Source organism: Lathamus discolor, chromosome 8 (genome assembly GCF_037157495.1).
Source record: "Lathamus discolor isolate bLatDis1 chromosome 8, bLatDis1.hap1, whole genome shotgun sequence".
Taxonomy (NCBI): domain Eukaryota; kingdom Metazoa; phylum Chordata; class Aves; order Psittaciformes; family Psittacidae; genus Lathamus; species Lathamus discolor.
This window is the reverse complement of record NC_088891.1, coordinates 22,416,820-22,438,976: the sequence shown is the minus strand read 5'-3', so window position 1 is coordinate 22,438,976 and position 22,157 is coordinate 22,416,820. Positions and strand designations below refer to the sequence as shown.

At 54.6% G+C, this 22,157-nt stretch overlaps 1 protein-coding gene across 10 annotated transcripts; it reads right to left on the bottom strand.

Moving 5' to 3' along the window:
* SHF (Src homology 2 domain containing F) lies at positions 1–21,718 on the bottom strand. Of its 10 annotated transcripts, none has more exons than XM_065688034.1 (8): positions 21,188–21,582; positions 21,046–21,091; positions 13,777–13,906; positions 12,518–12,736; positions 10,165–10,302; positions 6,578–6,749; positions 6,100–6,219; positions 1–2,706 (listed from the first exon to the last, which is right to left on the bottom strand). In XM_065688034.1, the coding sequence occupies exons 1-8, from the start codon at positions 21,514–21,516 to the stop codon at positions 2,520–2,522; spliced, it is 1,341 nt and encodes a 446-aa protein (XP_065544106.1). In that variant the 5' UTR covers positions 21,517–21,582; the 3' UTR covers positions 1–2,519. The 10 variants fall into 10 exon arrangements, with proteins under 10 accessions (XP_065544106.1, XP_065544103.1, XP_065544112.1 ...); XM_065688031.1 differs by lacking the exons at positions 21,046–21,091; positions 21,188–21,582 and adding exons at positions 4,398–4,440; positions 20,231–20,374; XM_065688040.1 differs by lacking the exon at positions 21,046–21,091 and having other exon boundaries at positions 21,188–21,718.
* Positions 21,719–22,157: the final 439 nt, after the last annotated feature.

The following is a 22,157-nucleotide window of genomic DNA, read 5'->3' as shown; positions in this document are numbered from 1 at the left end:
GAAGTTGTTATTTCCCTTTATTTGACACTTGTGAGGTCACATGTGGATACTGTGTCCAGTTCTGGACCCCAAATACAATAAGAGAGTCCTGCAGAGGGCCACTAGGATAGTCAGGGCTGTACAGTGTGTTGTACAAGGAGATGCTTGAGGAGTTGGGCTTCTTTAGCCTGGAGAAGAAAGGGGTGAGAAGGGATGTAATTGCCACAGTGAGGATTGAGAGCTGCTTAGCTGAATCACTTGGACATAAAGCCCAGCTCTAGAGCAATGGCTGTTTATGGAGAGCTGATGAAACGCACGCAGGTCTCATGCCTCTTAGTGCTCTGCCTGGATGTCCCCGAGATGGAGCTAGAGTGCTTAGACAGGATTTCACTGTAAAGCCGTGAGCGCACTGATACAATCAGCACTGGCTGCTAGGCAGTTTGCTCACTACCACAGTTTCTCCAGAGAAAGAAACAGAATATGGGGAGGTTCTCATGTGCCTACGTTCCCCAACTGCATGGACCCAAGAAGCCTCTGCTTTCCCAGCTGCAGCCACGGAGAAGGCAGAGTATCCCCCAAGATGAGATCTGTGCTGGAGTCATCAGGGCACGGCAGAGCTGCTAAGAGCCCTTGAAACCTTTAAATGCAGCAAGGGCATCCAAGAGCATCTCTGAAGATTTCTGCATCTCTGGCCCTTTCTGCAGGCTCTGGTGTGGCACTGCCAGGACAAAACCCCTCCAGTGCTGCCTCCATCCCTGCCGGACAAGATGCCTTCCTGGGACGGAGAGGCAGCCAAGCAGGACTGTAAGGAGACACCGGGCGCCTGATGAGCTCAAACTGCTGCCTTTTAAGGAGCGGTAGAGGCTGAGGTAACCTGGAACAAATCACCAGTTTCTGCATGCTCCAAACCGCGGTGTGCGCTCACAGACCACGCTGGCTGTGCCCAATGGTCCCCACAGCAGCTCAAAGCTGTGCTGGGCAGTCAGGGCAGCGATTCCTGGCTACAGATTGAGCTGGAAAACCCTGGAGCCCTGCACAGTAAGTAGAACAGGGACCCATGCAAGGTCCCCATGGCCCCATTGACCACCTCCACCCCCCTCAGCAGGACCAGCTTTTTCTGGGAACAGGCGGTGTGGAGGATGATGCTTTTTCACAAAGCCTTCATCAAACCACTGCTGATGCATCATCACCAATGCCCCAAGCACTTTGCTCCACTGATGCAAAAGGTTTTGCTGGTCCAGCAGCAAATTTGCTGTTGTCATTCTCTCTGCTGAGCACAGCAGGACCACTAAGGGACTGGAGAAGAAAGGGAACACACTGCAGGGGAGCAACAGTGAGACTGAGCTTAGCCTGAAGCATGGATGGAGGAAACGTGTCTAGGTACAGCAGCAAGCAAGACCAGGAACAAGGTTAAAAGGCAAGGTATGCATTAAATGCTACAGAGCATCACACATAGCTTCAGCCAAATGAAGAAAAGGAGCAAGCTAGCCCAAAGACAAGGTATCAGGAAGACAAAGAACAAGACTGAGGCCAGTAAATACCCAGAGGAGGAGAACGGGAGATCTGTGAATTAAGGGATTTTGCCTAAGGCTTACAAAGGGTGAAGGAAAACAAGGAGGCGAAAAGATCCCAAAAAGCACCCCCTTCTACAGGGAATAACAGGCAAGTACACTTTGCTGCCCACAAAGTGTCCCAAAGACATAGCAAGGACATGACCACCAACTTCCCATGTTCCCCATGTTACAGATGAGTAAGCTGGCTGGACCGCTCAGGCACACGGGTTTCAAGACCTGTGTGTGCAAGAGTGAAGGAAAAAGCAATTCACTTCAAGCTTTCATATAATAAAATCCCACTTCTCACTGTTTTGGCACACCGACCTCCCACTTAGGGTGGTGGGATGCATGAAGCAGGAGGTGAGCATGCACCGCTTTATTAGGCAGCGGTGCTGCACACCTAGCCAAAAGCGGTTACTATGTACATTTGGCAAAGGATGGCAGAGAGTGCTGAGCACAGTGTGGGGGGGGGAAGGGACAGCCTGCCCAGCCTGCCATGTCTCGCTGTTCCTGGCAGGCTTGTCCCTGCCAGCCTTCTTGCCTGCTGGCACAGACATTTTGTCTCCCATGGGTAGAGCCAGGCACCCTCATGGTGGCACCTCATGCCTGCTACCGGCTGATTTCTCTCCCTTTTCCAACACATAACCCCCCTCCCTTGCCTCTCCAAGGCCCCAGCTCCAGTCCTAATGTCCTGAGCTCCGCCTGAAGGTATGCAAGGGCAGTGGGCAGCCAGCAAGCCCCTCTCAGCTCCTCAGGCATGGGTTCCCCCCGGCGCCATCCCAGCCGGCAAACCAGCGTGCAAGAGCCCCCCAAGGGAGCAGGACGAAGGGTCCAGCTGCAGCAATCCCCAACAGCGCTGGCTGTGCCCAGCGAACTGCTTGTGAGCTGACAGTCCAGAGCCAGTGGTCAGCGTGACTGTGCTCGGCCCTGCAGACAGACCAGTTTCAGATGCACCCAGCCTGGAGCCTGGTTCGTGGATGGTGAGTACTATAGGGTACGGATAGCCACCGGGTAGAGCAAGGACATGTGCTCAGCCCCTTTGATGGGCAGCTTGCGGCTCGCATAGTGATGAATGATCTCTGGCACGCTGTCGAAGGGTGGGCTGTGCTGACCCAGCACATACTTGTTTTCTTGGGTCCGGGACAGTTTCATGTGCATGAAGCCCTGGCTGCTCCTGCAAGGAGACATGAAGGCAGGGTTAGGGGTGTAGCTGGCTCCAGCCTCCCATCAACTCCTGACATCTCCCCCACCCTGAAATAGGCAACCCAACCAGGCCCTGCCCATACCATCCTGCTCTTGCCCAACCCCACAAAAAGCCCACAACATGAGGGAGAGATCACAGCTGTGTGCCCCCAAGGGAGCATGGCCATGCAGAGGGGTGTGAGGGGTTGATCCAGGGACAAGAACAGTGCTGAGGCTGGGGCAGGCATGTGGAGGCAGGAGCAGCTGGGACTCTCACTGCATGGTGACATAGGGCAGCAGCTTTTGCCCCTCGCATGTGGCAAAGCCCCTTTTGCAACTGTCAAGGCTCACAAGGGAAGACTTCAGCTCTCCAGCCTCACCATGGCAAAACAGGATTCTCTCCTTTGGCCCACAGCCTGTTGGTCCCCCATCCCCCTCAATGCCAACACTGAGGACTCCATAGAACCCACTCAGTGTAGTGAGGCCATTTCCTGGCACAGCATGGGCACTGAGCCATGAGAGTTTGTGCAGTCAGATCCTGCCATGAGCACTGATTCCAAGTGACAGGCTAATGGCCCTGTTGCTATTAATTTGTGTCTCTGAGGAGCGCCACAGCCTGTCTGCAGTGTCTGGAATGCACATTAAGGCAAAATATCGATGATTTAAAAGCAGACAGGACCTCATCAGCAATGCTGAGCAGCCTCCAACGCTGTGCAGGCCAGTCCCTTCCCCCCGGCTGGAGTCAGTACCCATAATGGACAGCCTGGCTCCATTAGCAAAATGGGTCTGCAATCCATTTAGAGCTGAGAGGCAAGGAGCCAGCCCCAAGGGATGGCAGAGCTGCAGCCCCCTGCCAGGAGCCAAGGAAAAGCGATAGCTGGCCACATCCTGCATCCCAGTGGCAGGGTGCAGGGAAGAGTTGTGGGGCTGCCCCATGCATGGCACCTGTGAAGGTACACCTGCACACACACATATGGTCGCAGCACTAACACGTGGAGCTGCCCATGGATGCTGCCCTCACTCAGCACTGCACCGTCTGCAGGGAGACACAGCCCTTGCCTGTGCTGGCAGGTGAGAGGGGTGCAGGAGCCTGGTGCTGTCAGTGCTGGTCTGGAGCCGGAGCACTGCCACACGGATCCACAGAGAGGTGATGCTGGTTGTATTTCGTCCAGCAGTCTTTGTCACAAGCTCAGGGATGTGACCTAGATCAGACCCCTGGAGACATGGCTGAGGGAGCGTGCTACAAACCTGACAGGCTTGGAGCCAGTAGCAGGGGTGGGACAAAGATAAGAGGCAGCCGCTGTTCCTGCTGAGCACCTTACAGACATGAGGAAGGACCCAAACCTTTGCAGCATGGCCTCAGCCACTCTCACGGAGGTGCGATCCAGGAGGGAATAATTTTTCAAGTGCTTAAGGTATTCACATTACAACCCTGTCCACAACAGGCAATGTGGGGCTGCCCAGCCTGGACCAGCCAGGGGTATCACGGCAGGGCTAAATCCTTCCAGCAACCTGACACACTATGGGTACAGCATTCCTACTGCTCTCTCTCGTGCGTTATTTTCCTTTAAAGCAGCACAAAAGGGCTTTAGGTCAGCATGGGAGCTCTCTTTCAGACCATATCCTATGCTGCGCCTCCTTCCTCAACAAACAAACAAACAAAAAAAATAAAAGCCAGCTTACAGATATATGAAAAGCATCCCAGGGCATTTTCCTTGAACAGGCTCTATAGAGAAAAATAGTGGAGTAAAAATCATGTTTCTGGGGCTGTGGGCTCACTGCAATCACAGCTGATGGACAGGTAATGCCCAAGCAGCTCCTGGATGCGCTGCAGTCTCCTCTGGGGAGGAGGGACGCCACTGCAAGGCCATGTCCTAGACATGCATGCCGTCTGAGAACAGGATTTGGCCCTTTTTGTCATAAGGCTAAGGATGGTTAGTAAGAAGTAAGGAACAAAACCCAAAGAAATGTGTGACTGGCTTGTAGAGAGGGGATGAAAAGGGACACCCATGCTGGTGAGGGAGGAAGCCACATCAACAACCAAATGCCACCACACATGATGGCCTATGCCACCCACAAGGTGACGGCCAAGAGGACCTCTTGCAGCCTTGAATATGAGCCAGCCAGCAGAAGCTGTTGCTTCAAAGTTGCTTCAAAATTGCTCGCAAGCTATAGCAAGGAACAAATATTGAGAAAATTAAAACATCAGTACAAATTCTGACCAAAAAAAAAAAAAAAAAAAAAAAAAGAAAAGGAGGGAGTCGTTGTTTGATCCAAAAACTAGAACTGCAGAAGGAAGAAAGACTATTTCCCAGCTCAATTTTGGCCCTGGCTTGGTGCTGAAGGCAGAAATAAAAGGGGAAGAAAAGACAGAGAGACAGAGCAATCTAATTCACAGTTGTGTCACTGGGAAATAAACAGGAGGCTGAAACCACCAGGGAGCAATGCAGGTACAGCAAGCACTGAGGAAACTTAAAGTATATTGAGAAAAGCATAGGAGTATGTGGCTTGTTGTTGGGCAGAGATGACTGAAGTGCTCAATAAATACTTTTTTCACATCTGCCAGGAAAAGAGCTAAAATAGTCATCCAGCAGAAGGGCAAGAAGGCATCTGATAATCCATCATCATCTTCAGGACAGGTATCAGCCTTCATTTCACACCCCAAGAGTCACAAAAGAGCTGAAGAGCTATGGGCAGCTCCCCCCTTCCTCAGCAGGACACATGTGGTGATGTTCATGCAGTTTTGGTGCTCAGGGAACCTGGAAAACTTGGGGAGGATGCAAAGATCCAAAAAAAAAAAAAAACCCAAGCAGAAACCAAGCTCTCTCTCTCTCTATATATACGTATGTATAAAATGTGAAGGGTGAGGTTTTCCTGCCGGGAAACCAGAGCAGGGTAATTCCCTCTCTACAGTGCTGCTGAACAACAGCTTCAATGATTACGTGGGCTGGGGAGGCAGGAATGGGTACCTGCATCTTCATGAACACAAACTTTCTTTTCTCATGAAAATAAGCTACAAAAAAAAAAAACAAAAAAAAATGGGTAACAAGCCAGAGCTGGAAGCTGTAACCAGACACATTCAAGTGAGCAGTGAGGCACATCATTTTATCTGTTTGAGGGATTACTAGCACTGCCAAGGAAAGAGAACCTCAAGCCTTCCCAAGACATACTTTTGCCAGGCACCAAACCAGAAGCCTGTGACACACCACAGAGAAGTGCAGACTTTGCATTCCAGCCATTTCTGACCATGCTGTGGTCATCTCAGTCACCCCATCAGCACAGGCATATGTTTGCATGGGGCACCCCCCCATGAAGGATCACCTACGTTACCAAGTCACCTCTACTGTGGGTCCACCACTCCCCAGCCTCATCCGGGCTCACTCACTTCAAGGAGAGGGAGAAGTCATTCTTGCTGGTCTCGCTGTTGCGCACCAAGTAGCTGGCTTCCTTGCACAGCCTCAGCAGAGTCTCTGCATCCGTCCGGCTGATGGCCCCATGGTACCAGCTGAAGGTTGGAGAGGAACCAGATGTGCCAGGCAGAACAGACACCCCAGGAAGGACCGTGCCCTGGGGCAGCAGCAATTCAGCACTGCTGGAACCTTCCCAGGGACAGCAGCCACTGTTTAGGAGGAGAGGTGTGGGTGGCACCACTGGGGATGGGGGACAAGGGGCAGGGATCCCACCAGGCAGCTCAGGGGGGTTCAGGGAGCACATGGGGACACCACAACTGCAGGATGGGCAGCACGGACAAGCAGGCAGAAGGGTGAGGCCAGGGAAAAAGGAAGAAACAGGTCTGCCCCGGGGCTCAGCATAGTGCAGCCACAAGGATCCTGGAGCAGCTGCCCACAGCAGGCAGGACTCACCACTGGCTCTCCAGGGGCAGGGCAGGGTCAATCCTCTCCCCAGCAAAGGGGCCAGGCTCGGCGATGAGCGTCTTCGTGTTTTTTAGACTGCTGGAGCCATGCCTCAGGGCAGCCCTGGCCTTCTCCTCCCTGCAGGGTGAAGTGTGACCATACCCCAGCCCCTCCGATGGACCTACAAGACAGACACGTCACACCAGCAGTGGGGATCGGCAGACAGGCTGGGCTCACAGCTTTCCCCATGTGGACAGAGTCAGCAGAAAGAGCCAGAGCCATGTCACATCATGCTGGGACGCACTGTGCTGCCCTGTCCCCTTGTCCTAAACAAGGGAGGGCAGGGCAGTGCAGCTATTGGACTACTGTTCACTGCAGTGCCCCAAGATAGACAAGGCTGAGTCCCCGCCATGTCAGGACTGAAGTTCTCACAGCACCTGAGCCCCTGGAAATTGATTTTCCAGGCAAGTCTCAAAAGCTTTTTCCCTTTTTTCGAAATGAAGGCCACGGAGATGCTGCAAAGGCTGGAGCAGCTCTGCTCTGGAGAGCTGAGAGAGCTGGGCTGGGTCAGCCTGCAGAAGAGAAGGCTCCTTAAGGGGCGACCTTAGAGCAGCTCCAGTGCCTAAAGGGGCTGCAGGAAAGCTGGAGAGGCTTGTGACAAGGGCCTGTAGTCACAGGCCAAGGGGAATGGCTTTAACCTGCCAGACGGGAGATTGAGGTGAGCTCTTAGGCAGAAGCTCTTCCCTGTGAGGGTGCTGAGGTGCTGGCACAGGGTGCCCAGAGAAGCTGTGGCTGCCCCATCTCTGGCAGTGTTCAAGGCCAGGTTGGACACAGGGGCTTGGAGCAACCTGCTCTAGTGGAAAGTATCCCTGCCTGTAGCAGGGGGGTGGGGCTGGATGAGTTTTAAGGTGCCTTCAACCCAAACCATTCAATGATTCTTTGAAATGCAATCAGAGATTCACCCGTTGCGGTAGATTGACGTGAGAAGCAGTAAGGACAGGATCTCCAGGCTTGGGGAAAAACAAACAAAAAAATGTGAGGAGTGGGTAGATGAAGCTGGAGAGGTCAGTCCGTTTGAAACGATGGACACATTTCTGCTGGCACAAGTAAATCTCCTGAGGTGAAAAAAAATAATTCCCCCAAAGAATGAAGGGGACATTTTGACTGCAAGGTGCCTTTCCAGTGCAGCTGCCTGCCCAGCACTGGCCTGACCACAGGCCCTCCTGCCTCAACAATGTGAAATGGCCTGGTGAGCAGCACGGGATTAACTGAGATGTGCCCCAGGGACCCAGCCTCCCATTGACTGTTATTTCCGTGTGGGATGATTTCAACATTAACAATATTGTTTCTCCCTCCTCCAGAGAGTTCATTATTGCTCCCCTACAGCACAAGCCCCCTCACACAAATGACTTATTGATCAGGCAGAGCTGCCTTGATGCAAGGTTGCCAGTGGCTGGTGCATGGAGGCACAGTCTCCTTGGAGGTAGCTGAGCTCAGGCACCACAGCTCCCAGGAAAAGTGGGATGTTCCAGGCTGGCAACTTCCCCCTCCTGATGCTCCCTGGCTGCTCAAGGGGGAAGCAAAAGCATAGGATGATGAGGCCACACTGCTGCAGGGCAGAGGCAAAATATTACCCTGGGAGGGATGTTCTTTTTAGCAGGGCATCCTCTACAGTGGCTGTTTGAGGGAAACCTTGTTTGGGCCCTGTGCAGGTGAGCAGGTCATCAGCTTCCCAGCAACAAGGAGAAAAGAAGGCAGCTGAAAGCAAACCCAGCCAAAAGACTCTGCAACTTAGCATGGCTTAAAATCCCCAGAGAAAGAGCTTGAGAAAGAGGTGCCCGGCATTAGGGCTTGACAAGCCCTGCCTCTGCAGTGGTCTGGCTTTTCACTGGCCAGGCTTTGCCTTGTACGTAACATCCAGGCTTCAATTTAAACTCATCACCCTAAAAATTGGGACAATCATTAAAAAGCCAGAAAATCAAACCAGTAAAGTGTGCTGGTGGCACAGAGTCATCATGTTAATGACTCAGAAAAAATGCATTGCACCTGTCAGAGAGAGGCAGAGGCATGTGCATGAACAGGATATTAAAAACAAGCCCCTAGGAGTAAGATGACATCCCTCAAGAAGTTCAAGTCACCCCCAGACAGGGAAAGTAGAAAATGAGGCAAAACTCCGACAAGATAAACATAACACAACAAAGCAAGTCGGGGAGGGGGAAAAGGGAAATACTCTGTTGCTAAAACCAGGTAAAATGTCAAACTAATGTGTTCATCAGGAGCAGGATGTGTGTCAGAGTGACTGCAGGGATAATAAATGATGGGGCAAGAGAAGAGGCTGAAAAGCAAAGAAATTATTTTTTCTTGACACTTGTATTCACTGCAGGAAGATCAGGAAGTTTCCCTCTGCCAAGACCTCTCTCTTTTGGGACTGATGTCAGTTTGTAGCATCACTGCAGGTTTGGCTCATAGCCCCACAGCAGAGCAGCCGCATCACTCTTGAAATCTCACTATGATCAGCACCAGAATCAGCTGTCATGTGCAACCTCATGCTCAAACCCACCTGGGAGACACCAAAAGCCATGCTGGTTTTTCTGCAGAAGCAATGCAGAAACCTGGGTAACTGCAGATAAGGAAATCAGCCATCTGCAGCTGGCATGTGACTGTGTCTACCAGGAGCAGTGTTAGTGAAACACAGGCAGACATGGCATGCTGGGGTGCAGAGAAAGAGTTGTGTATCACAGGCCCACCACAAGAGCAGCAGCCCAACCCCAAAAGTCTGGGTGGTTTTCAACAAAGCCCCCACCTAATGCTCTTGGCAAAACCCTAATCCACATTCACCACAGCGTAAGAGCAACGTCCGTAAAATTTTAATAGTAGGTTAAAAGAGAAACAGCAATATTTGGCTTTCATAAGCCAGGCTGCCAGCAGAGTACAAGGGAGGATATATACAGGCGGCTCTGCTACTGGCACACACAAAAAAGGCTTCACAACAAGGCAAACCTGAGATGACGGAGCTTACCTGGGAGATACAGCTGTTCAGGACAGAAAAAATGAGAGTGAAGAATTTAGAAGGACCTTCTGTCACTGAGCAGAAGTAAATGACAAAGTGAGGCTCAAGGGGAAAAAACAACCTCAGCTTCAGCGGCTGGATCTGAATTAGCTGCTACCACACCTTTAAGGGATGCGGATATTAAGAGTCACAAGAAAACATCAGCTAAATGCGCAGAGCAGTTGTCAAAAAGACTGTAAAAGCAGCCATCAAACACTGGGAATTTGGAGTCAAGGAGAAGAGAATAGAAGGTAGTAACTCTGCCACCAAATAATGCCCTGGTACAGCCTGACCACTGCATGCAAAGAGGCATCATGGAGCTAGAAAAGACACAGAAGAGGCGAGGACAAATGTCTGGCATCCAGCACAGGGCAACTGAACAGGACAGAAGGAGCTGGGGGAAGGCGGAGAAGGAAGGTGGGTGTCTGGCAGTAGCACAGGCAGCAGAGCTCTGCCAGGTCTGGGCAAGATTAAAGAGTTGCAGCATCCCGATCATGGCGAGCACCAGACAGTCCCCCTGGATAACCCACTGTCACCCAAGACCCACCATTGGTGTCTTCGTAGCCGGGCTGGCCATGCTGCGGAGGTACAGAGGCACCAGCCTCACTGTCCGCGGGGCTTTCACTGCTGTCGAGCTGTCCCACTGGCGGTGGCCATGGCAGGTCTTTAATGACCTTGATTTCAACTGGATGGGGGGAGAGGGGGATTAGCAGGAGAAGAGAGAAAGGAAAGAGTTTAGAAAAAAACCATCACCAACACCAGGCCCATGGAGAAGGAGTGCAGTTGTTGGGGGAAAGACCTGTTGTCCTGGGTTCAGCTGTAGCAGTCATTTTTCTCCTTCTTAGTAGCTGGTGCAGTGCTGTGGTTTTGACTTTAGTCTGAGAACAACGCTGATAACACACTGACGTTTTTAGTTGTTGCTAAGCGATGTTTAGCCCGATCAAAGACTTTTCAGCCTCATGCTCTGCCAGTGAGGAGGGGCACGGGAAGCCAGGAGGAAGCAGAGACAGGACATCTGGCCCAAACTAGCCAAAGGGGTATTCCATACCACAGCACGTCATGCTCAGTATAGAAACTGGGGGGAGTTATCTGGAAGGCCTGGATCAGTGCTTGGGTCAGGCTGGGTATCAGTCCGCGGGTGGTGAGCAACTGCATTGGGCATCATTTGTGTTTATTGTTTTCTTTTCCCCTTTTAGTTTTATATTCTCCCCCTTGTTTATATTCTCCCCCTTATTAATAGTAGTGGTTTTGTGTTATACCTAAGTTATTGGACTGTTCTTATCTCAACACATGGTATTTACATTCTCTTGATTCTCTTCTCAATCCCTCTGGGAGCTGGGGGGGAAGAAGGGAGGCAGTGAGCGAGCGGCTGCATGGTTCTGGGTTACTGGCTGAGCTTAAAGCATGACACCTATGGACTAAATTCCTGGAAGCCCTATGCCAGCTTGGCCACCCCTTCTCATCCACAGCACTGAGCAGGAACAGGCCCAACATGGGGCACACTTCCGAAGCTCCTCCATCAGATTTCCTAGCCAAACTTCTCTGGGGCAGGGGGGAACCTGCAATCACTGCCATCCCACATACACGTCTATCCAGTGGACCTTGACCAAGCATTCCATTGCCATCTGTCCTGCCCATGCATCTGTCCTGCCCCAGGTGCTTCACAACCACCCCATGGGGTCCACATACCCCTGGCCAGGCACCAGTGGGTTGCTTCCTTGTGTTGGTACTAGCTGCCCATCAACAGCGGTCTTGCAGGCCCCCCAAAGGCGAAGAGGGCCAGCAGAGAGATTCTGGCACAGCAAGAGAGGAGAAATGTACTGCAAGCCACAGCAGGACTTGCTCTGGCTCCAGAAGAAAACAGGCAGCAGGTCCTAATGTGGCCCACGGCATGGCAGCCTGACTCCCTCAGGACTCAGAGCAAGCCTGAAGCACCCTGAGGAGTGCCCACATGCATCCATGTGCAAGCCAGACCTGTGAGGATTCCACCTACACACAGGGACATCAAGCAAGGGAGCTCATCTGCCCAGATCTGGAGCACAAACACCTCAGCACAAACCTAACGCAGCAGCGCACTGTGTTTCATGACGGAGCCCAATAAGCTGAATCCTCAGCACAGCGTGCCACGGTCACCGACCCTGTACCCGCCGAGTGCAATGGTAAAAGTGCAATCCCACAGCATGAGTAGATGCCATGGTGTAGAGACAGCAAACAGCTCACAGAGCCCAAAACCAAGAGGTGAAACAGTCCCAAGACTCCACATCTCTCTCTGCCAGCATCTCTGTGCAACACTGACTGCTGCTGGCTCGAGCACCTTCTGCATGCCAGCTGCAATTTAAACATACAATGCCGCAATTAAAATGCATCCTAGATAAGAGTGTGGCAATTAGCCAGCACTGGCAGAGGAGCCAGCACTAATGCCCAGCATGGATTTCCTCATTAACAAACACAAACACCATCGATCCTGCAGCAGAGATAAATAGGTCAGGGGCCTGGACAATCACCTGGCCAAAGGCTCCCAGAGGATCCTCCTGCCCCAGTGAAGGAAGGATTTGCTTGAGCCCAGGGTCAGACCACTCCTCTGCAATTCAAAGGCCAGGTGGGGTTAACTTGCACCAGAGGCTGTGATCAGCCAGAAGGGGGAAGGGGAAACAAGAGATGGGCACTGGACAGTCTGCCAAGGCAGCTCCATCCACCACTCCACCCAGCCTGGCTCCCAGCTGAAAAGAAACAGCCTTTCCAGGTTCATGACTGCTCCCTGAACCACAGAAATACAAAAGGCAACACAACTGAATCCCCAAAAGACAGAGGAACATCAAGGAGCCAACTTCTCCCCCTGCAAAATGCAATGCAGCATCGACTGCTTTACAGCTACTCCCATCTCTCATCTCCCATCTCACCTGCAAAGGCTTTGGAGATCCGCTCCTTCTTCCACTCCCAGGGCTGGTCATACTCCTCTGGTGGCCGCTCATCATCCTCGGGCAGCCGGGACTCCCTGGGCCTGGGGCAAGCTGGGCGGTCACCATCCATGTCCAGCCCTCCAAGCATAGGCTCATAGGGAGTGTCATAGAGGTGCAGAGGCCGTGCAGGAGTCTCCCGTAAGCCTTTCTGACGGATCTCTAACAAGAGAGGAGTGAAAAGACCATGAGCTTTTTGCCCAACACACACCAGGCATGGTCCCCAGAGACCATGAATGAAAGGGCTCAGTTTCACCCGAGGGCAATGTGGGGTAGGGAGCATCAGCGATGGAGGAGACTGCCCAAACCTCCAGCACATGCCTGCAAGAAATGGGGGAGCTGCTGGGCAGCTGGGTCCTGAGCAGTCCACAGCAGCAAGATGCCTTTTCTCCCACAGTACAACATCCCCACTGTTGGGCAGCCCCACAAAGCAGGGTCCATGGGGACAGAGCACGCCACAGCCCGATTCCCTGTGAGCAATGAGGCCAGGTTTCTTCCCTGAACACCCAGCGTGGTTAGTTTAATAAAATGCTCTTCCCTCAAACAAAAGTCTCCCACAAGCATTCGCTTCACCACTGGCTGATTTTTCCAAGAAATGCAATGGTCTGGTCCAAAAAGCCATATGAGCTTTCCAGAAACCACTCACTCCAGGAAAATCATGGAGTTGCGAAGCAAAGCCAGAGCCTGGAGCATGCAAGCAGTACAGTGACCCTGCAGCAGTAGAAGGGATGCCTTCAGGAGCACATGCTAACCCCTCACCCACCATAAACAAGCTGTGGACATGGCCACGGCACACAATGGCATGGTCTGGCCCAGTCCAAACTGAATTAAATAGCTCCACATCCATCTTAGTTTTATGCCTGATGCATCGAATGTCAGGTCTCTCCTGGCTCAGCCTGGCAGGCAGGCACCGTGGTCCTGGGAGGCAAAATTGAAGGGATAAATACTGAAGTACTCTCATTGCTGGATAACCCTTGTCAGTGGCCACTGGCTATGGCAAGCCCATCACACATGGCTAAAGCTGGGAAAATCTGCCTGCAATGTGGCCACGCACCACACCACAGCAACTGTCCAGGTTTGCTTTGTCTGGGGATCGCAGTGCTGTCACAGGCTGCAAGGAAGAGAGTAGAGCGGCGAGCAAATTGACATGGAAGCGACCAGGGGTGCAAAGAGTGGCCTTTGCACAGAGCCTTCCACCTTACCAGCCATCATCTTCTGGGCTTCATAGGGCTCCATGTATCCATCATTTTCTGTCACCTTCTCCAGCCCTGCCTGGCTACCTGTCACCTGCGCCGCATCAAAGGGATCTGCATAGTCCTCCAGGACAGCCAGCTGAAAAAGGGAAGGTTGGAGAAGGGTTAGGGTCCTCCCTGCGTTTTCTGGGGAGGATTAGGGACCAGCTGAAGCCCCTTGAAACGTCACCATGAGCTCTGCTAGCAGCAGCCAGAGCAGCAGCACCATGTCACCCAACACAGCAGGTGCTGGCAGCCGGTGGCTTTCCAGGCACTGGCACTCAGCTGTGGAAATGCTCCAGCCTTTGTCCTGAAAACTGGAATGGAGCCAAGCAGAGCAGAAGGCAGCTCGGCCTCCTCCCTTACCATCAGCTCAGCACTGCCAGCGCCATGCAGATGCCCCAGCCAGGTCCCCGCAGTGGCATGGGCCTGCTGGCAGTACCACCCCCACCATGGTGTACAGATACTCTCCCTGTGTGCAGCCACATTTCCTTGCCCAAGGCAGAGAAGGGGCTCAGATCCCAGGACAGGGGTGTCAGCTGGCACTGACACAACAGGGACCTCACTGGTTATCTTCCAGGGCTCCTGCAGGCTCATTTGAAGATACTTCTTAACAAAAGACCTAAGAACAGCCTATGGCATCTTCTCTGCTCCCTCTAAGGCCCCCACAGCATCCCCATACATGTCCCAAGTAGCATAAGACAGGGCTCCTTCAAGAGTCACCAGGAAGTAGGACCGGGAGCCTCCCAAGTGCCACATCAAAGGAATGGCGCAAAATGCCTGAAGTTTGCTCTTGCTAACAAAAAGGAGGCGATCCTGAAGTAGGATATGAGGCATGTCCCAGAGCTTGATCCTCTCCAGCAACAGAGCCACACAACTGCTCTGGCATCTCAACAGCTTCCCAGCCTGGAGCACTCCATCGCACAACGCTGCAGCCCCTGGAAAGCCTGAAGCTCTACATCCCACCTCCAGCCCCAAAGCCTGGTCCCAGAATAGGGCCAGACAACATTTCCAGCAGGGTCCTAGTGCACCCAAGCACCTTTACTTGGTCTGCTCCCCCACCAGGCTGCAATCCCCAGACTGGACCATCTGGCAAGATAGGTTTTGCCACCACAACACCAGCTATGCAGAGCTCCCACAGAAAGAACCAAATGGCCCAAGCACAGTGTGGCAGCTGCTCAGCCCTACCTGATGCCAGGGTCTGTCCTCACCACCATGCTGCCCTTACTCCTGGCCAGCCTTGGAGACCAGAGCCACTCACACATTCCTATCCAGCTCCCACAAGCGGCTTAAAACAAAACACTTCTTCCTCCTTCCTGTGCAAAATGGTCTACAATGGCCTCAAGAAGCAAAAGCCAGCAGAAAAAGGGAACAGGAACTGGAGCTGTAAACACCTCCACACAGCCCTGAGCCTTCACATCCCTCTGAGCTGTGGAACATGGTTCCCCCCACTCCAGCTCACCACTATGTCCATAAGTGTTCCCGCTCTGGGCTGGCCAACGCAGTGGGGAGCTGGGATAGATCTCCAAGGCCAGCTCCTCCATGCTGGAGCACAAGTGAGCAGCAGAGCATCATCCCCAGAGCAAAGCCTGCCAGCCAGGGCGAGTACATGGGGGGTTCAAGCATGGGATGCTCTCACCCCTCACAAGGGGACAGATGCTGCTTGGGGTACCAACCTTCCCCAGATGAGAGGAAAAGAGCAAAACCTCCCACTGGCTCTGCAGGAAGGGCCCAGGACAGGGCTGCAGGAGCAGCCAGCCCCTGGCTTTGCAGCAGGAGACAGGAAACCTGCTCCATCATCTGCGGGAGATGTGGCATTGCTCAGGCTCTGCCAGGCACTGGGGCCACCAAGTGACAATGCTGAGCCCAGGGGAGCTGCAGCCCTTTGCCTGCCACCACTGGGGAGAAACCCCCCAAGGGAAATCTAAGTCACTGGTGACTTTTACAAATGCTTGGTCACTGGAACATAACGCTCATAGAGCGGAGAGATGAGCAACAGCAACAGCAAATTCACTGCAGGAAGCCCCTCTTTCTCAACACCCTTTTCCTCTCCTGTCTGCAAGACGGGTACTTCGCATTCGCTGCCTGCAAGATCCAAAGGGCAGATCAGTGCCTGCTGTTCCAAACAGCCTGGAGGTCCAGTGGGCACCCACGCCTTGGAAAGCTGCAAAAAGGCTTTTGCTCCACCCCAATGACATCCACAGAGCACAGTCCCCTGCATGCTTATTCACATACGCACTGGTGCCAAGGGAGGCAGGAGCATGTGGGCAGGCATCCCAACACACACAGACACATGGGCTTAACATGCGAGCACCTGTGAGGCAGCACCGACGCATACCCTCTGCAAAGAACTCTTGTGGTTCCAACCATGATGTGGAGCTTTAAAACACAGTTTGCTGACCCTCCAGGACTCAGAAAATGATTGCCTGCTCATTCCTCCCATCCCAAGCCCAACCTGCCCACATTCAAACCTGCCACGAACATTTCCTACATGCATTTTGCTAGAGACATAGACCTGACCTGGCACCAATCCTGGACCCTCCCTCTCCCTCCCCATAAATAGGGAGCAGCTTTGGACAAGACAGGGCACCAGCGAAGCAGCTCAGAAGGTGAAAGACTCCTCTGCACACAACGGACTTCCTCCCCAACCAGAGGAAAGCCCTTTCCTCAGTGCTTCGGTCTTGCTTCCTAGGAAGGGGGACACAAGCTCCAGCAAGCTCAGAGTGGTCCCCACTCAGATGCCTCCAGGTCTAGAAAGCAAAGTATGGTGGAGAATTCTAACACATCTCTGCTGAGACCCCTAAAATTGGGTATTTCACTTGCCAGGGGATACAGAGGCACTCAGCAATTGGCTGAGCACTTGGCTCTACACAGCCAAGACAATATTTGCTGGGCTTAGCTCAGACCCAAAGCAAATGGCTCAGAACAAGGGTACTAGTCTCTGAGCCCCCCAGGTTTGGTTGGGTTTTGCCACACTGGCAAACTCCTCCGCTATCTCAAGGATGACTCTTCGTAGGAGCAAAGTCTCCCCACTGCAGGCTGTTAAGAATGTAAACAAAATCAGTTTTTAAATGGTCAAATATTACTCTGAAGAGCCATAGAAAAGGCGGGAAGGCAACTCCTGACTGTCTGCAGGAGCACTGCATCCTCAGGATGCATAATCGAGCAAGTGAGAACAGAATCCCAGGCTCTGAGGCTGGAGGCTGCAGCTAGTGCTGGGAATGGGTGAGGGCTCTTAGGAGGCAAATAGCAGGGATCACGTAATTACCGATCGCATCCTAATGCCCTTGCATGTGGGGCCAAACTAAAGTTGCCAGGAAATTACACCTCTGACATTTCCTAATCTGAGCACTGGACTTCACAAACCACGCAAAGCTCTCTGTGGCAGCCACGGTGCACAGAGAGCTGCCCCAGTGCAGGCACCATGACTGCTGGGAGAGCAGCTCAGTGGGGAGCCCCAGACACCCCCTACTTTTTTTAAAGGCCAGGCATTTCCATGCTTCACTCGCCTCCCGTACCACAGAGGGAGCCACTCGCCACCCAACTTATCACAGTGCACCATGCAGATGCTTAGGTACCGATGCATTGCCTGCTCATACACAGCACAAGCTCTATTAGATTTGAAACTATTTAGGTGCAAAGCAAAAGCCTGACATGCAAAACCACAATACCAGGGTAGCTCTTGGTGTAGACCAGTCCTTCAGAGAGCAGACAGGCACTTCTGGCACTTGGACACACGTCCTCTTTGCACACAGGAGTTTTTCACGCATTTATCTGCTGTGGCAATGCACACCCAGATCCCTGCTGCTCTGCTGAGGCTGACCTCACTCTACTATTTATGCCAACAGTAAGAAAAAAAAAAAAGAAAATCAAAAGAACATTAAGGTGAAGGACCACATCATCACCAGGTTTTTATGCTGCCCACCACAGAATGTTTCAGACAGTGGCTCTCCAAGATGCCACAGCAGAACTGGAGCTCTTCACCCCATCTTGCCCTGGAGATAAAGCATGTTTGGGGTGCCCCAGGAGATTGCTGTGTTTAATGTTGGAGCTGCTCTAACTTATATATAAACTCAGTTCATTCGCTCTGTCAGGTGCAAAATCTCCCAGTTTCATATATCTTGCACCTTGGCTTTCAGTGGACGCTGAAGCCAAATCCAAAAGCAAACATAGCGCTGGCCTTCCAAAACAGGTTCGGTCCGCAGCCCACTGGGGCAGGCGGGGAGCCCAGGGCTGCACCCATGGCACAGGAGGAGGAGCGCGGAGAGGACAGCACCACATCGCACAGGATGACTCAGTTCAGGGAGGTTCTTGCAGGAAGGACACACGCCCAGGAGCTTCCTGGCCAGCCGTTCCCACACCCCGCGGCACTGACCCTGCGCACCCGGCAAAAACACCAGTGACCGGTACAGTGGGCACAAGACGTCCCCATGTCCCAAGGCAGATCTCCAACCCAGACCCCAAGCACACTGCATGCCATGGGTGCAGGTGTTTCCAATGCAGAAGTCCCTCATCACACCTTTCCCCACTGCATCCTGCTGGCATTGCTCCTTGCACTCAATCCAAACACAGCAGAGAAAACATCTCCAGTGGTATCCGCCTCGCCACCCTTCCAGGGTATCCTCGAGCCATACAGGGCCAGCCTGTTGTCCACTGCTACAGGGAAAGCACTGCCCAGACCAAGCAGATGTAGAAGGGCCTGTGCTGGTCCCCAGCATGTCCAGCAAGCGTTTCTAATGGAGCAGAAGCCACTGCAGAGCTCATTCTAAACGCATCCCCACAAGATGTTGCAGATTCCACACAAGTCAGAAAGATGTGACTCATCCTATGATGGCAAAGTATCGCATGGCCCAGGCAGGAAGGGTGCCATTGCCAAGATGTTCCTGCCCTGTCCCCAATTCTCCAGAAAGGGCAGGACAGCTACAGTGAACACTTGCAGGGAACATGGTCAGTCCCCCAAACTCAGTGCAGAGCCCATACCACAAACTACAGAGCCTCGGCCAAACCACACAACCAGGAACTGATAGCTGCTCCTTTCACTTCTGCTCATCTTCAGTCTCCCTGCCTGGAAGGGCTGCACAACTTATTAGGGTGATTTTCACTGACAGTCTTTAGCAAAAAACCTCTCTGGTCCAGCAGGCTTGCCTCTACCTAAAATTGTACTTCTCCCTTCACCTTCAGTGTCACCACAACTCAAGGCCTACACCTGAGGGCTTTTCAGAGTCCCAGTCCCCACAACACATAGGGAACAGTGCCCATCACCTCTGCCTAAGAATGGGAGCACCAAGCCCCCTGCCACAACCATCATCTTGGCCTGAAGAGCCCAGCAGAGGCTTCAGGCCATCCTGCCTTCCCTGCTCTAGGATAACTTGATGTTGTCTCCAAAAGCAAGGGCCACAAGTATCAGAAACCCCCCAGCAAGCACTTCCATCCTCCTGGACCACCTCCAGAGATAATCACCGTGACCCTGCAACAACTGGAGAACCCTCCCACTGCTGAGCCCAATGTCAGGGCCAGCAGACAGAAGCTGCAAAGGGTGCTCAAGCCCATCAGAGATGCTCCTCATTGTGGAAACTACACAGCTCCTCCAGGAAAACTGTTCTAATGGACAGTTCCATGCATTATCAAATATTCCCAACTTATATCCAGCTTCACCCAGCCTCCACAGCTCTGCCTGTACCCATCACATACTGAAGCCCTGAAGAATTAGAACCTTCTCTCCACAGAGACATGCAGATCAGGAGATTAATCACCATGTACCTTGGATAACATAAGAGGTCTTCTTTGGCCTAGTGCTGTTAGCGTCATTTCCCCAAAAGTATCCCAGCTTTTGGCTTTTCGCTAAAATTCCCAGCTTCTTTCCAGCCCCCAGACACCAGCACAGCCTGGCCGTACCATTGCAGTACCCACTCCCTGCAGCTCCTGCTCACCCTTTTGCCTGTCACAGCCTGAATTCTTCCTATGACCATCACCTGGTCCTGGTCCCCCTGATCCCACACCACGTGTTCCAGGGGAAAAACCATGCAGCAAACCACGCATCACCACAATGGCACCTCCGGTCCCAGCTGCCAGTGCTTTCCTCCTCTGCTGCCCGCAGTGGCCAGTTTACAGGATCCTGGCTCAAAAGGGGGTTTCTGCCAGCCCGCTCCAGAAACCTCCTAAAAGCAACTGGTCAGTATTAGCAACTTTCCAACATCCACCAGCGACAACTTTTTCTACCTGCTTAAAATACTCCTGAGCAGTTTGCCCAGAGCTCATTTCATCACGCTACCCGGCAATACAGGACCACGGAGGGGATCATTGTATCCACCATTCCCTCCACCAGCCAGATCTGCAATCCCGTCGAGTTCACTCGACAAGCTCCATCTTGCAGGAGGCAGCGCCAACGGGCTCCTGCCTTTATCTGTGCAGTCCCCGCACCAACCTCTCCACCAAGAGGCCCGACATCGACGGCCGCAGCTGGGTCCTTGTGCTGCTCAGAGCCTATCTCCCTACAGGGAGCTTCTGCCCGGCTCCTGCCTCCCGCTGGGGACGTTTCTCTCGTCTTTTTCAGCACTGGCAGAGCCAGGCTCCGCTTTCTCCCCTCGAGAAGCCGGCTGGGAAGGAGCAGACAAAGAGGCGCTGAGGCTCCCTGACAAAGCAGCACGGCAGCTCGGGGGAGCCGGCCTTGGGCACGGGCAGGCCTTCGTAAGCAGGCAGCGGGAGACCCGCGCCGCTGGGCACAGAGTGGAAGGAGGCCCAGGGACACCGGCCCCAGCATCTGAGGCCGCTGGAGACAGTCCCGTGATGAGGGGCGCCTTCCCCAGCTGGAGGTTTCACCTCTACAGAGTGTCCAGCACTCGGCTGCAAGGAAACAAGAGGGGAAAGGGGAAGGTGGCCGGCAGGCCCAGCGCTCCCGCTCCTCAGTGAGCGACACTTCCTGCTGAGGACCGTATCTGCCTCCCGCGGGAGCCGGAGAAGAAGCCGGGATCGCCCAGCAACGCCACGGGCGCTGACGTGTGACCAGCATGTCGGTGGTGCCGGACCCAAGGGGACACGGAGCTGGAGCCCCCGCGGAGCTCGACCGTGGCTCCTTCCGCCGCAGGCTCCCAGCGCTTGGACTCCACCTGCCCCAGGGGTCCTGGCCCTGCTCCTCGCAGCGGGTGCTGAGGATCCGGCGGGGTTAACCAGAGCATCCCCCAGCCATAGGGCTGGGGCACCCCAGGGAGCGTGGCGGGGTGCCCGTGCCGGGACACTCACCTCCTGCGGTGGCTCGTCGGGCAGCTCGGGGCCGGCTGGCGGCGAGCTGGGGGCGGCGGATGTCAGTGGCGGAGGCGGGGGGCTGGCGGGCACCTTCTCCACCGCCTCCACCTTGATGAGCCGGTGCTTGGGCGAAACGTACCGGGGCCCGTCGGGGGCGGCGGGCAGAGGCGGCCCGCTGTAGGGGTCCTCGAAGTCGCGCTCCTTTTGCAGCCGATAGGCCGCCACGATGTCGGGCTGGGCGGCGGCCAACGGCTCGGCGTCGCCCCCGGGCGGCGGGGGCGGCTGCGGCGGCGGCCCGGCGCGGTAGTCGGGCTTGGGCGGTGCGGGGGGCGCCGGCTTGGCGCTGCGGAAACCCAGGTGCTCGCGGAGCCAGCGGGCCATGGTGCCCACGCACTGCGGGGACCCTCCGGCCCCGGCCCCCGCGCCGCCGCCTCGCTCCGAGCCGGCCGCAGCTCCGCTCAGCAGCATCGGCGCTGCCGGACTGAGCGAGGCGGCGGCGGCGGAGCCCTGACCGCGGGGGGAGCGGGGGAGGCGGCTGGGGGAGGCTGCCAGTGCCACCTGCCGGAGCCGCCGCGCCGGCTGCTCCCAGCAGGGCTCCCCCCTCCCCCTGCGTCCACCCCGCTGCCCCGGACCCGCTCCCCACGGCCCGGCACGGCCTCCCCGCTGCCCCGGAACGGAGCGGCCCGCCTCCCCCGGGGCCCGCCCCGCACCCCCGCCGCCCGGGCCGCCTACCGCCGCGCCTGGCCCGGCCTCCCCTGGCGCTCTGTGCCGACCACCCGCGCTCTCCAGGCGGCCGCTGGCGCTCGGCTTGGTCCCAGGGGTTCCGCGTCCCGCCCCGGCTCCGAGGGAGAGAGGGATCCCCACGGGCCGCCCAGTGCCTTTTCTTGCGGACACCGGAGCCCACAGGCCTGACCCGGCCGTGGGTGCTGCCGCCGCCGCCAGCCCCTCCAGAGCACGGCTCGGCGCTGGGAACGCAGGAAAGGTGCCTGCAGTGGCACCGGGAGGAGGGACACCGGGGACGCTGCTAACGAGCCGGAGCAGTACGGGGTCCCTCGATGGCAAACCCACTGCCTACGGGGCGTGCATGAAAGCAGCCCAGTGCGGGACCC